The sequence below is a fragment of the Charadrius vociferus genome, unplaced genomic scaffold (assembly GCF_000708025.1).
Source record: "Charadrius vociferus isolate BGI_N301 unplaced genomic scaffold, ASM70802v2 scaffold370, whole genome shotgun sequence".
Classification (NCBI taxonomy): Eukaryota; Metazoa; Chordata; class Aves; order Charadriiformes; family Charadriidae; genus Charadrius; species Charadrius vociferus.
The window spans coordinates 997,253-1,012,253 of record NW_009646744.1 but is presented as its reverse complement, the minus strand read 5'-3'; the positions used below and the strand labels follow the sequence as shown (position 1 = coordinate 1,012,253).

General features: G+C 41.4%; 1 protein-coding gene across 1 annotated transcript in view; it reads right to left on the bottom strand.

Annotated features, from left to right (window-relative positions):
- Window positions 1-1,693: 1,693 nt before the first annotated feature.
- Window positions 1,694-15,001, bottom strand: part of AFF4 (AF4/FMR2 family, member 4) — a 30,952-nt gene continuing 17,644 nt past the window's right edge. Inside the window, exons 11-20 of the mRNA XM_009890672.1 lie at window positions 13,271-13,359; window positions 11,429-11,666; window positions 9,216-9,313; window positions 7,378-7,441; window positions 7,095-7,231; window positions 6,634-6,705; window positions 5,809-5,902; window positions 4,606-4,649; window positions 2,798-3,018; window positions 1,694-2,405 (exon numbers count right to left, since the gene is read on the bottom strand). Coding sequence (XP_009888974.1) covers window positions 2,287-2,405; window positions 2,798-3,018; window positions 4,606-4,649; window positions 5,809-5,902; window positions 6,634-6,705; window positions 7,095-7,231; window positions 7,378-7,441; window positions 9,216-9,313; window positions 11,429-11,666; window positions 13,271-13,359 — 1,176 coding nt within the window. The 3' untranslated portion in view covers window positions 1,694-2,286. The remainder of the gene's footprint in view (window positions 2,406-2,797; window positions 3,019-4,605; window positions 4,650-5,808; window positions 5,903-6,633; window positions 6,706-7,094; window positions 7,232-7,377; window positions 7,442-9,215; window positions 9,314-11,428; window positions 11,667-13,270; window positions 13,360-15,001) is intronic.

Genomic DNA, 15,001 nt, shown 5'->3' with positions numbered 1-15,001 from the left:
TGCTAACAGCAATGGTAACTGTGCACGAAGGAGCAAGCCAAAGAACAGCCATGCTGGCCAGTGCAGCACTACACGAAAAATAAACTATGACTGCAACTTCTAAGAAGGTATTTCTTTTATATAGCGTCAAAAGTGTGCTAGGCACTTTAGAGTATTAAAGGAAAAATAGTTGACAGTGTCCCATTAACCAAGCCGCGGAGTTTGAGGGTACAGAGTTCTGTCTCGAACAGCAAACACTAACAGAAACGTGACCTCGCACAGTGATTCAATAAAAAGGATGCTCCAACAGACCTGAAGAGTAAACTCAGCTCTCACGGAAAAAGTCACAGGTCTGTTAACCATGTATCAATTCGTACGTAGCAAAGCTCTTCTGGAAGTACAAAACACGCCGGAACGCAAAGGAAGCTCTACGAATATGCAGCTACCTTTTAGTAGGTTACTAATTTGCAAAACTTCTAAACTCTTAAAGCCCATAGGACATACTGCAGTACTAAGTAGCGTAGAATTCTATTCCTTCTCTCGAGGTTGCCGTGATTTTGGCACTTTACTACTACTACACAAAAAATTTAGTGCAATAATTTTCCTGAACATGCACGTTCATATCTGGTACAGAATAAAGGGTTAAATGGGAGAGAAAACAAAGCAGCATTCCACAATCTCACTCCAAAGGATTCAGAGTTTGACTCTTCAGAAGGAGACCACCACAACGAGAAGTCAGTTCGTGTGACAGACACTAGGACTTTGAAAAAGGAAATGGAATTTTACCAAAGTACTGCAGAAGACCACTGCATACAGTATACCTGGTCCTGCTGTAAAACATCTTGTAAACAGTTCATAAAATCTTCATCTAAAAGTAAGGCATAAGGCACACCAGACATGTTAGGGGCACTAAGCAATACTGAAAGCAGTAGCGTTTTAAACCTTTTACCCAGACAAGCACCTTACGTGGAAAGGTACTTTGGTTTACACTTTTTGAGAGTGGTCAACTGCAACTCCACCAACCACTTCTGTCGCACCGAGTCGCTCCCTCGCAAGCCAGTATTACGCTCCACCAAACATTAACGGGCCCTTCATTAACACGGGGTAAATACAAGTTTTAAATCCGTTCTGCATCAACACAGTCGATTTCCCTGTAATAGCTGTGTGCTCCCACCCCACGATGGCCGTTGCACTGTCATCCTGTAGTGTCCATCACCTATCAGACCCTAAAAGGAAAAAATGGACCTCGATTTCTACTCAAGATTCCTGGTTTCTCAGTCAGTGGAAAAGATGCAAATGACAGTTCTGGCAGGAATTTAACTATTGTCGGGTTTTGAACCACAAAGTTCACCGATTTTGCAAGTGTCAAAAAATGACAAGCAAGGAGACAAAACGTGTTTTAAATGAAGAGATGCAAAAAAGCACAAGATTGTCCGTTTCAGAAGCCTTTCCTGTATGCATCGCACCCATCAGACTGAAGTTCGTTCTTACACCACTACTTCGATATTACATTAAATGCAAATTACTGTAATGTTTTGTGATTGTTATAGTGTTAATCGATGTACTGAAACTGCCCTGAAAACAATCCAAGTCAGATCCAGCTAAATACTTTTCCATAAAAATTTCTTTATAATTCATTTAAATGAAGTATCTCAATACGTAGAAGAATATCTGGAACTTTTCTATTTAGTACAAATTCTGCAATAATAAATCTGTAGTTGTCATTTATTAGTTGACTCATAGGCATTAGGCATGAAAAGTACGGTGTCCCTACATGTTAGAACCTACCAACCCTAGTTCCTCTTACGGGCTCTACCACCACAAGACATTACAGAGTAACAAAGCTCACAAAGTACTTAAATAAAGTGTCTATGTTTAATTTCTGCTAAGTACTCGAAAGGGTAAATTTAGGGAAGAAATAGCTAAAAACTGCCCCAAACTGGGCTTTTCAAAATTAAAACAAAAAAAAATTAAAATAAATAGGATTTAAACTGACTATTTATGCATTATGACTGGAATTCCAATGATCTATCCATGATAGATCAGCAAAACTACACTTTTTATGTAGCAAATTTTAATATATTTAAATAACTTAAAACGGGAATACTGAAGAAGTCCATTAACCAGATGATTTGGGGTTAAAACACAAATGAGGATGGGAGACATGTGAAAGCAATCCTTGCTCTTAGTGTCAACTAAGCAATATGTTATGGCAGTCTTCCTTATTGACATGACACAGTGTTGTGGAGATAAATCAGAGGCAGCGAGAAAAATGTGTTCGATTTTCCATTCCTTCAGTTCAAAATATCACTTGGCATCCAGGCGCAACCAATGCAGTCCCTGACGGGTGTAACGCACTAGGTCTGTCATGATGCTTGAATTAAAAATCAGAGGGCCCATAACTTTATCCAGTTCAGCAAAGAACTCTAAAACAACAGAAACACAAGTTAAACTATGCACGTATTTTTTATATGGGAAACATTACACCCAAACTCCCCATCTTTTCAGCACAAATCTTTTAGATTAAGACAGATAGAAGAAAAGAAAGATGGCTGACTGCTGGAAGAATAAAAATAAAGGAAAACGGTCCCTTCTAATCAATGCCTTCACTCTTTTGCAGAAGACTGGTTGATAGGAATAATTAGAGTATGGGTAAACTACTCTAAGCCTGCCTTGGCTTTCCCCCTCAAACGTCTATTTCAGAAATGGAAACGTGCGTCCTCTGCACCATTAACTGCAACTCCAAATTCAAAGCCCATGAGCCTTTCGCCACGTTCTGGTACATCTGACATTATAATCCGCCTGTGCCACCTCTTACCTTTCTGTTCTTTCGACAGCTGTTCGGCTTGGTCCCAAATTTCAGTGGCATAGAGGAAGTTGGACGTAACTTGGACGTAGCTGGCTGCCATCTGATGGATCCTCTGGGGGATCGTCACCGAAGACCCGCTCCCTGAAGGGTTGGCTGCCCCGGAAGAGTAATTTCCTGAATTCCCTGGAGACAGCTTTGGAGAGACTGGAGACGGCATACCGACAGGCTTGCTGCTTATCCAAAGAAAAGTATCAAATTGTAAAATGCAAATATAAGTACTCCAGTCATATCATGCTGTAAGACTGACACTCTCTAAGACCGACACTCTCTAAGACCTCTCTTCCCACATCCAGGGTGAGAGATGCTAAAGCACTCCTGCTTTACACATCATGAAGTCAGGATTTGCCCTACAACAAATTAAGTGTGTGAGCTGGTAACAACTGCTGAGGATCACAGAATGGTTTGGTTTGGAAGGGACCTTGAAGACCATCCAGTGCCACCCCCTGCCCTGGGCAGGGCCACCTCCCCCCAGCCCAGGTTGCTCCAAGCCCCGTCCAACCTGGCCTTGAACACCTCCAGGGATGGGGCAGCCACAGCTTCTCGGGGGAACCTGCCCCAGGGGATCACCGCCTGCACAGGAAGAATTGCTTCCTCATATCTCATCTCAGTCTCCCCTCTTTCAGTGTAACACCGTTCCCCCTCGTCCCATCACTCCCCTCCCTGATCCAGAGTCCCCCCCAGCTCTCCTGGAGCCCCTTTAGGCACTGGAAGGGGCTCTGAGGTCTCCCCTTTTTCGCCTTCTCTTCTCCAGGCTGAACCCCCCACCTCTCCCAGCCTGTCCTCCCAGCAGAGGGGCTCCAGCCCTCCCAGCATCTCCGTGCCCTCCTCTGGCCCCGCTCCAACAGCTCCGTCTCCTTCTGCTGGTGGGACCCCCCGAGCTGGAGGCAGCGCTGCAGGGGGGTCTCCCCAGAGCAGAGCGCAGCAGAGGGGCAGGATCTACTGATCAGATGATCTACTCCTCTACTGATGCGGAGGGCCAGAATCCTCCAATTCATGTTTTAGCTTCACAGCCAAAGCCTAACCACCAAACCTCCTCATCTTTTAATTCAATAAAATCTTAAACTCATTGTTTAAATAAATTGAACCTTAAAGAATAATAATGAAAACATTACAACTACATGGAAACTGTTCTGCCATATTACACTTTCAGACAACGCGATGCAAATCTGAAACGCCCTCCTAAAACTGCGAGTAATCTGAGAGGTCCATTGTCAGGTTTTAAAGAACAGAAGTAAATTGCTGTACTACGGAACAGACAACCCTGAAAGTCCTTATAGCCGTTGGGCCCTCAGCGTTAATAAAGCTATTGTTTTGAGGGAAAAGCATTAAATCATATAATCATTTAGGCTGGAAAAGACCTTTAAGATCATCAGGTCCAACCACCAACCTAACGCTGCCCAGCCCACCACCAAGCAATGTCCCTCACCGCCACATCTACACATCTTTTAAACCCCTCCAGGGATAAACAAAACAACAAAACTCCCTGAGATAAGTGACTTGTGTGTTAGTGACACACTGAGCCTTTTCTGCAACAAGGACTCGCCCGACAGACGCTCTGCGGAGCACTGTCACAAGCAGCAGTCTTCCAAACCTTTCTTCAGGATAATTATGCAACTGAATCAAAATCTACACCTTTAGAGCAATCCCCGCAACGCATTACAGAGTGAAAAGGTACTCTTTGAGTACCTCAGGCACACCGTTTATGTACAAAACTAGCGGAAAGTTGAGAAATACAGGAAACTGCTTTCACTACTCACCTTCCCATCCCAGGTGACGGTGCTTGAGAATTATTATAGGAATTCTGTTTAGGGAAAAAGAAATTTGTCACCTGATGTAAGTTTATACTATAACTAGTTATACTTTATCTGGTTATTTAATTGTTTATTCTTGCCCAAATTAATTTTTGCCACTTTTCTTTTAAGCAATAACCAACAATCCAAATAATATTACAGTAAATTCAAATTTGGGAAAATACCATTTTTTACTGATGACCAAGACACAAATTAAGGTATTATTTTAGCAACACAAGGATGCCATTAAATATATAGAGGATTGGAGTAGTCCCCTGTTCCAAGCGTTACATCCCATTGCCTCTTATGAGAACATTTTGGTTTTTTCAGCCCATTAATAGGAAGAAATCTGGTATTACTACCATTGACCAATTAAAGATGTCTCCAAAAAATCTGAGAAGTCGAGCATGTGACAAGCCTGTTCCCTCTCAGTATCGATAGCTGGAAGTTTGGAAGTTTCAGAGAAACTCCATGGCATTACCTATCCCCATGTCTTCCTTTGACAAAATCTCAGTCTAGGTTAAGGACTGAGTGACATTACCGACGTATCACAACTGTTTTTCTCATCTGCAACACGTCGATTCAAATACATGAATTCAAAGGATGTGTCTCTTGGGTCTCCTTTCCCTGACAGCACTTTTAAATCAATTGCAGAGGAATTTAGTTAAATTCACGTGGGGAGAATAAAACAAAAAATCATCAAACATCCCACTGCAATAACAAAAATCCAGAAAGACCAATTTGGTTTTGAATTAGAAGCTGGCTCTGGTGCCAGCTTCTGCGAAGCTGTGCAATACAGCCCGTGTAGTACACCCCTGGATACTGAATTCCCTTAAACATGAAAGTGAAGTTTCAGCTTGTTGTATCTGCAGCAAGAAAAACGTTTTTAAATTCTCCTTGAAGCTTACTAAATTTATTAAAGACGACAAAAAGCTAGATCAAATTATTAAGAGAGCTATCGTGCTGGGACCAGTAGGCTTATGACAGCTGTGCTGTCTCTTCCCACCTTTAAACTACTTAACTTTCGTATACTTTCAAGGTCCAGTTCTAAATAGGGCATATTCCAAGTTGACATGTAGCAGTCTGAAAACTGGATTCAGGAATTTTAAGTGACATAGAGCTTTACTTTGATTAGGTTCTAATAGTCTAAGAAAATACATATGCCATTACCTTCAGATGTTCAGTCAGAGTTTTAGAATATTTCAATGCACTTTCCTTTTTCAGTTTGAAAAGCCTTAGGTATAGCAGAGATTGACACCGAAGACTGACCAAAGACACAATAACAAAACATTTACAGTTAAAGTCAAGTTTATCACAACTGAGTAAGTTCAAAAACCTCATAGCTGTCTTTTTGAAGCTTTCTCTGCCAACTCGTAAGTTGTAGGTCTACCAAAAAATCCGTAAGCACCTTTAAATTCTCAAGGAAACAAAAGCATCGCTTTGTGGGCCTTACGCTGGAACTGTGATTTGCAGTGATCTGGCTGATATAATCAGTTTCCAGTTTTCAGCTTAGGAGACAACACGAAGCTACTTCCCAGACAAGGGTTCTGCTTATTTTTCGCTCGCCTCAGGACATACCGAGTCTAACGCGTTCTGCCACAGCCTCCCCTTTCTTTTCCACCCGACACCAACGAGTTCTGGTCCTCTGCACCCACTGGAGCCACTGCCCTGATCTAGGAAGCTAGTGACAATTCCTTACAGCCGGTCCAAATGGGGACTTATCACTGGATGAGCACACAGGGAGGACCCCCATCCTTTCTGCTGTTGCTCCTTACAAACCTAGTCATTTCCTTAATAGCTCAAAGACTTGGCCCTTGTTGTCAACATCTCCTCTGCCCCAGTTTACACTAATCAGATATACGGCATTAATCTTTAAGTCCGGCCAAGTGGAAAACTCCTATTTGGTTCAGGAACACCTGACAACTCAGGGCAATACAGCAGTTCATTTCATTTGAAATCAATCAGTGCATTGTATTAAGTAGAGAATACACATACCAAAGCACTGCCAGCCTTTTATCTGCAGCCGTAGCATCTGGCGCCAAGTAATTCTTCAGTTTCATAGTGTATCTACAGAGACATCAAGTGAACAACAAAATAAAGATTACGGTATTGTTCATCAATCACAAAACACTGATGTTCTTAGGAATTTCTTCACCGTTTCAGGAACCTGTCTCAGACCCGAAACACAATGCTGACTAGGTAGTTAGCGGGAATAATTTTGCTTCTCGTGTGTTATACACTGTAGAGAGACTTCAAGAGCCTTAGCAGAAAGGATCTTAACCTTCACGAAAATACTTTAAACCCCAGTAACTGGAACAAACTGGTAAGTGGTCCAGTTTTAGTGGAGAACGACAGATTTCAGAAGTTGATGGCAAAACTTTGTTAAATCTAAAAGCTCTGGTTTCCAGACCCCTTTCCCACCCACTTGACTTCTGTATACGCTGCGCAATGCTTACTTGATTAATTCCACAGTTTCTGAATACATAGGGAACGGGGACTTGGATTCCTGAGCATTTTTCTCCAATGCATTCCCACACTCAATGAACGACACGACAGCATCTAGGTAGTACACAGCCTTCTCAAACCTGTCAGACTGGGGAGAGTGGAAAAAACTTTTAAGGACAAAAAGCAGCGAGGAAGTAGAAAACTCCAGTACAGAAGGGCAGCAAAACGGCAAAAGCAGTAAGCAAAGCCCAGTATAGCGTGCAAACATGGCGGAAGTATTGGAGATTTACTTACCAATGCATCTGCATTATGTTTTAACTTCTTTGCTTCTTGTAAATAATGGTCAGCTGAGTAAGTCCTGCAACAGAGGACACAAGTTTATGGACTCAGCTCCACCCATATTGCATTTCCTTTTACGACTGAAGTTTCTTAATGTTGCCAGATTTCTTATTTTTTCTGTCTAACTCAGGTTACAGGAGCTACACTATGATAAAACTGTTAAAGTTAATAGTATGATTAGTATGATAAAACTGTTAAAAATACTTTAAAGTTAGTTGTCTAGTTTCAGGTAGTTCAAAACAGTATTTCAAGCAAGTTGATAAGTAAACATGGTTTGGTTAAATTTATTGCATTTGAGAGTCAAGCAAACCAAACGCTCGACCAACTACAGGGGCAAGAGAAAGAAAAAAACCACCTCAAAATTTGAGGACAAATTAATCCAGGACAAATTAATTGCCTCCAGGACTGGCATTACTCAGGGTGTGAAATATTTTAAAATTATTATAATAATACAAAATAAATCAAGATGCATTCGGGTGTTAATTGCTTTTGCTTAGCCACCCAAGACAATCAATGCTAAATGACTTTCACGACTAGATGAGCAGAAGGTAATCATAAAAGTGTAATTATACATTACAATATATTAACATATTACCTATGAGTTGATTAAAGTTTGAAATAAATCCTCCCGTCCATCCTATATTACTTCATTTATTTGTACTAAAGATATTTGAAGTCAACATTTTTAACAGTCCACTTACAGGAAACTGATGTCATTACAAAGCAAGAGTTAATATTAAGAAGATGATATACCTACAAAATGCATTTGATCAGGTCTAGGCTCACAAACCCTGCAACGTCTCAGCCATAACCATAAGAGTATGTAACATGTCACCATTCCCAAGCACAATTACTGTGCCTTGGAGGGTACTCTCATTATGTCTGCCTATACGTCAATACACATTCAGATTTTTTTTAAAAAAAAAAAAACGTTTGATCTTATCACAATTTCTTGGTCCAGTTTTATCATGGAATAATTATAAAATCCCCATAAACTATTTTGTCCCAAATGACTGATAGTGTACTCTAATCATCTAATTCACCTGATTTCTTTCTTTCCTTTTTTTTTATTTTTTATTTAAGGAATAACTATCAGCAGAAAATCACTGAGCAGCCAGCTTGCCCACTTTTAAAAGTTCTTAACCAGGAAGTTACTTTTACATTTGGTATAAACATAATTTTATCTGTAACATGAATTTAAAGAACAACAAAGAGGAGTGCTTTAAGAGCAAGCGTTGTGCCGAGATTTGGATTGGTACACAGGAAACCTGAAGTCTGCACAAGACGATAAAACATCGTTTAATTTTCTTTTCCAGATATTTTCTTTGACCCCACAGGATTAAATTCCAATCCTGCTCTTGTGGATCTGGAATTTGGAAAACAAAGGCTCCTCTCTACTATCAATGACCTCAGCTCCTGACTCCAGAGGACACGGGCTCTGGAGAGAAGAGAACGGGCAGACGGGCGGCAGCAGCAGCGCCCCGGTCAGGTGAAAAGGCCCCGTCAGCATTTAAAGACAGAACAACCCTGAGCTATTTAAGCCTACTGCTGGTCCTTTTTCGCTTGGCAGGAACATACAGGGCATGCCACGGTTACTGTGCTGGCTGCCGAGGCAACAGCGCAGCGCGCAGCCAGACCAGCGCATCCCTGCAGGAAGACCGCCCAGCTCGCCGGAGCCTGAGCTCGGACTGAACAGCTTTCCTGAAGCAAAATGAACTCTCCTCCGCAGGGAGCTGGCTGTGCTGCGAGATTCACAGCCCCACAAAGGGAAAGGCACCTTTTGCCGTTCTTACCTGTCATCGAAAACAAGTTTTGCTCTTCTTGACTTTGAACTGTCCGTAGATGGAGCAGACGCAGGAGGGCAGTTTGATGAATTGTTCAGAATCTTTTCCTAAAAGGAAAATTGTTGCCAAATGATAAATTTGAAGAAAAGTTAAATCTCTGCCTTCAAGAAAAGCATCTGTTGTATACATTTCCCCCATGACTTCACACGTTATATGCAATAAGGTCAGTTTTGCAGCTGCTTTAGCTGCTGTTCACCTCAGACAGCAACACAGCTTTCATGAGGCTTTCGCCTAACGCTGGCACAGAGGAGACACAGCAGCTACAACCAAGCTCCTCGCTCTAACACACCAGGAGATCTCCTTCAGAGGAAGGAATGCAGCTGAGGCTTTCTAGACACACCTGGGTCCAGGAAATCCCTCCCTGAATCTCCCATGTCACTGTTTCCAAGTCCTCTTTTTCCACCCTAACAAAGAGGCGATGAATATTTTTACAATTTTTCATTTCTCTCAGTGATACACACTGCTGAATGTTTTTGCCTCGAAAAAAAAAAGTATTTTGGAAGGATAAGCATCATCTTCAGGGAGAAAAGCTAGTTATCTTCACAACACACTGTCTTTGCTCCCCTAAACTATATATGGCTCAACACGATACTTCAGGCTAAAGACCGGACACTAGAAACATTCTGTAAATTAATCAATTTTTAGTAACTAAACAGTATAAAACAACTCCCCAGCTTCCTATGTGTTTTCCGCTCTCTTGATTTATCACGACCAAAGGCCATCTATATAGATGTATTTCATAACCTACGTTTATCAGATTATTGCCCATCAGGAGGATCCTGGAGTTGCAAGGCACCAGGTTTGCATAGCAATGTGCTATCTGTCATTGTAAGGCAGACACGGTAACAAGACATACAGTCAAACGCAGGAAGAGTAGATACCACTTCAAGAAAGGCATGACTAAGCATATCTGAAGTATAAAACAATAAACATCTCACAATTTAACAACTGGCTTGAGGACATTTCTATGCTGACGAATAAAGAAAGGGCAGAGCCTCAGTCTATAAGGTAAACTCACTATCTACAGTTCCTGGAAGCGTCTTACGCAGCCACCGACACACACAACCCTGCCAGGCTTCTCCGTCTCATGGTATCGGCATCTGAAGTGACGTCTCCCAGTTCAGATATTCGTGAACTCCACCCTGATGACGAAGCCACCTTCTGCCACTGCTGATGACTGCTTGCTGCTTCACTCCTCCCCAAATCAATGATCCCTCCTGAACAGTTTTAGACTTTGCTTCTAAGCTTTTCAGAGACTGCAAATCTAACTTGAGGTTTAGCAGTTGCTTAAACTACTGGAGTTTCCGCAGCCCGTGGGAGGCTTTGGGGCTTTGCCGCAGAGCGCTCGGAGCCACCGCACCTGCGGCACACGCCGGAATCGCTCGTACAGCAACACGCTCATCAACTGCCCCTACAATAGAAACTGCACATCACAGGTATTCAACAATACACTCTCAGGTGTCCTCACCTGTCTGTCCCGTAATACACATTTCTATACTGATGAAAAAGCATGGTACAATTTAGTGACCTAGGAGTACCATCTGCCTCTATTTTTCAAATTCTACCATCTATCTTCCTAATCTTAATCTCTTTAAAAACATTTTATGCACCATCTTTATAACCATGTTTTCTCCACTCCAACCACAAAAAGCACTGTACATTCCTGAGCTGGAGTTAATATAATCTTTCTGGGGTCCTTCAACGGCATAAAATGAGAGCTGTAGCTTCGCATCCTGGTGCTGAGCACAGACCGAGCTCCTGCTCTCCTGAAAAAATCAGGGCAAGATCAGTATCTGCTCTGATGAGACAAGAATAACCTCATTGTTCCATTTACTGATGTGTAAACAGCTTTCTAGTGATATTTCCTATTAACAAATTAAAAAATAAATAAGCAGCATCTGTAATCAGAAGATGACTAAACCCATTTCACTAATTAACATAAGAATTTGGGAGCAATAAGCATTAGTATTCCACAGTCTCTCCCAAATTATTTTCTAATTTATAGATTTCCAAGGCACTTAAGCATCATGACATGAAACAATGCTTATCTAAAACTAATTACATTTTAACTCGAACTGCAAATTATCATTCAGGTCACACTGAGCCCGTCAGACCGCAAAGCAAAGGAACAGCTGAAGGCATTTACAGAAGCAGCCCTTTACCTTGGCTTCTTTAGCACTGCTAGAGCCCTTCCCCTCTGTCTTCTTTTGTTTAGAAGATGAGCTGCTTTTACTGCCGCTGCCACTTTCCTTGCCGAGGTTGCTGCTGGACTTTAAGGATGACGACTGACTGACCGTCCTCTTCCGCGACCCGTGTTCTTGCTTGGAATCTTTCTGCAGGACCGGGGCAGCAGGAGACGGCAGTAAATCCTTCTCTTTAACAGCACTTGGCTTTGAAGACCTGGACGAGATGAACAACTTCAGGCTTAGGGTTTTTTTGTTTGTTTTGTTTTTTTTTTTTAAAAAAAGGAAAAAAACCAAACCAAAACACAAACAAACCAACCCCGAAACTTTCTTTTATTTTATTTTAAATGAAAAAACCTTTTTTTTTTTTCCAAACAAACAAGGTTTTTGTTGTTAGACCTAGCAAACCAGATATGGAGCAAAGGAAAGAGAATAATCATCTCGGTGACTAGGTTTCTAGGAAGCCAGATTGAACTCGTTTTCACCATTTTATTTGTTCTGACCTGAAAACACAGTAGACAAGTTCTAACCATAAAACCACATCCCTACAACAGTTCTTAAAAAAAACACCCTAAACACATACAATGTAAGCAATTAATGCCAATGGTAGCGCCAGCCTGTCTGCTCAGATAGTCAGCCTAAGAGTTCAGAAAAAAAGATGGTCCAGAGAAATGTTCTCTGGAACCCAGAAAACTGGAAAACTTTCTCCACGTAGCCTTGCGGCACGCTCTTACCTTGGCTGCCCAGGGCTGCTGCTGCCTATTCCTGGCTTCCCATAACAACTATTTCTACACATTATTTTTATAAAATCATATAGTTTCATTTAATTAAATGTCCTTCTGATAACTGCACTGGCAATCAAGCAAATATCAGAAATAATAGGTAAAAAAGCATCATCGAGCTAGAAATGCATCCGTTCAGTCTACAGCTGTTTCCTAACAAAGAGCTAACTGGTTAATTCAGAACGGGCAAACAAGACTTCTCCCATCTGATGTGCTGCAGCTCCTCACATATTTGTAATTTGGCAATTACTCACTATACAGAAATATTTTCCATGACATAATTATACCAGTTTTCAGTTGCTCGATCTGAAATAGCAGAGTTTTAAAAGGCAGTGGAAAAAACCTTTCTCTTTCCCGTGGATTGACACCGACCAAGAAATAAATCAAATAAAAGCATAACAGCAATTACAAAAAGCATGGAAAACTACAGAAATCACATATAAGTAAAATTATATTAAACAATGTTACCGATTTGCTAATTCTGTATTACTTTGCTTTTGTGTCCCTCACACTTTTCTTTAGCTAATCTGTCGACCAAATGTGAGGTGAAATCCATGGATCCAAATCTCAATGCCATCAGCTTCCCTCACAATGTCAGTTAAGTAATTTATTTTCAGTTTACACACTTACTAAATAGAGAATTACCAGATTGGGTTAATTTAAAAGCACAGCTTTTGCAAGATCAAAAAGCTAGATGCACAGCTGATTTCTAAAACAAAACAAATCTCTGCTGCACATCAGAGAAAAACCAGGAAGCGCATCTTCCATAATCCACTGGAGGGGTTGTACCTGATTTCTGTTACGTAAAACAACTGTCCTCCGTCAATGTTTTTGGTTATGGAAATTAATTTCCACCAACTACTCGTAGAAACTCTGAAGTAAGTCTGTCCAGAGGGTAAGAAGCAATGAAATTTTACCCACTGATTAATAATGAGGGAACAGTTTGGGGATGGGGAGGAGAAGAGGGGGGAGACGAACACCCATCTTCTCCTTGATCACCCTGAGCCTTCAATGTGGAAAACACAGCCGAGATACTCACTCCCTACTGCTAGAAGTCTTGTGTCCTGACGGAGCTTTTTCTTCCAGTTTCGTCTTCTTGCTTTCACTGGCTCTGTTTTCATCCTCATTCTGAATAAAGCAAACAAGAGAGACATCCAGGCAAACGTCCACATTTACAGCTTCACCGAGTGGCAATGTTTCACATTAAGAGACTTAATTTAGCAGGTGTTTTTGCAGTGCACAGAGTAAGAGATGCACAGACCACAAAAACATGCCCTACAGCATCTAGTCTGTATCAAATATTTGACCAGACCCTGATATCAGAACATAATGAAAACCGAAGTCTGGCTTCTAAATTCCCAACCCGCATAAGAGAAGTAGTGCCTAAATTGTTCGTTTTAGCACAAACATTGTCACCATGAAACACCAGAAAAATCTGCCAAAGGCTTCAATACGAGATCAGGAGACAGATTTTATGTTGTGGAGCCTAACAGGCCTGTCTTGGGAATGCCAGAAAAAGGTAAAAGTCCTGCAGTCCATTAAAGTAAACCCAGAGATTTTTATATAAATTTAGTCCTAAAGCCAAAGAGTCTTGAAGGTAAATGTCTTCGGCAAGCAGTGGAAGTATCAATACAGTGAACAAAATGGAAAATAGGGCCTCACAGAGGTCATCTGGTAACACAGCGCAGATTCAACCCAAAAGGTTTCATTTTTGGCACACCGATGCTGCAACCCTGAGCCTTACGACTGAGGAAGCACAGCAGCAAATAAGGTGTAGAAACCAAGTAGCGACAGTCGCGTACAGAGCACTCCCCAGACATAAAACTGGGGGGGTGGGGGAAAGGGTGGGTTTTCTCTCCTTCCCTCAGACAGGTTTGCATCTTCTCTGCTGTGTACCATAAGCATCAGGGGAATCTGAGGATTCCAACCAATTAACAACCAGACTATTTGCTGGGATAAAGCCTAAATTTAACTGGTCTTACCAAAGCCTGCTGGTTTAGATGTACGAGCACAGATCTTTAATGCTGTAATTCCAAATGTGGACTGAAGGGCATAAATGGTAAAAGAAATAGAAGTCTGTATTCAGAGCCACTAGAACACACGAGCGCACTCCCACGAACATTAGGAATTATTTAGTAACACTTGTAAAACTAATTAGTCACTGCACTGGTCAGAGTGACTCAAATTTTACAAAAAAAAAAGCTCATACCTTCTCACTTTAATTTCCTTATCCAGACAAAACGGGGATCTTAGGAACAGTACAGGAAAACCCCCTGTTTGCAGTTACATATCAAGGCTCCAAGATGACACTAATTTCAGTCAGTGACCAAGTTTACTTAGGTTGCTCAGTAGGAAAACTGGTTTAACTGAAATTATCTATCTCCTCTGGAGAGTCAAATGACTCTCTGGATGATATCATATAATCCTTTGATTCCACATGTCAACAAAGTCTTACAGCCACTGCCAAATCCCTGTCAAAATGCAATTTTCAGAATGAAATCCACAGTAGCATGGCAATTTTTGAATCCCTGAACCAGGGCGTCACAGTCCTAACTTCATGGAAACCTGAAAACTATAAAAACTCATGGGATCACTGAGTCCCTCTTACAGCCACAGGTTTACTCTTTACACAGACTGTTTATGTCCTGAAGTTGCTAAAAGCAGTTTAAAATTACACCAACTACTTCTTACCATTCCCCCCTCCAAGAGTATTACTGGTATTCAGCTCCCCCATTGATGCCTGTTCATTCTACTGCCCCCAGGCATTCCT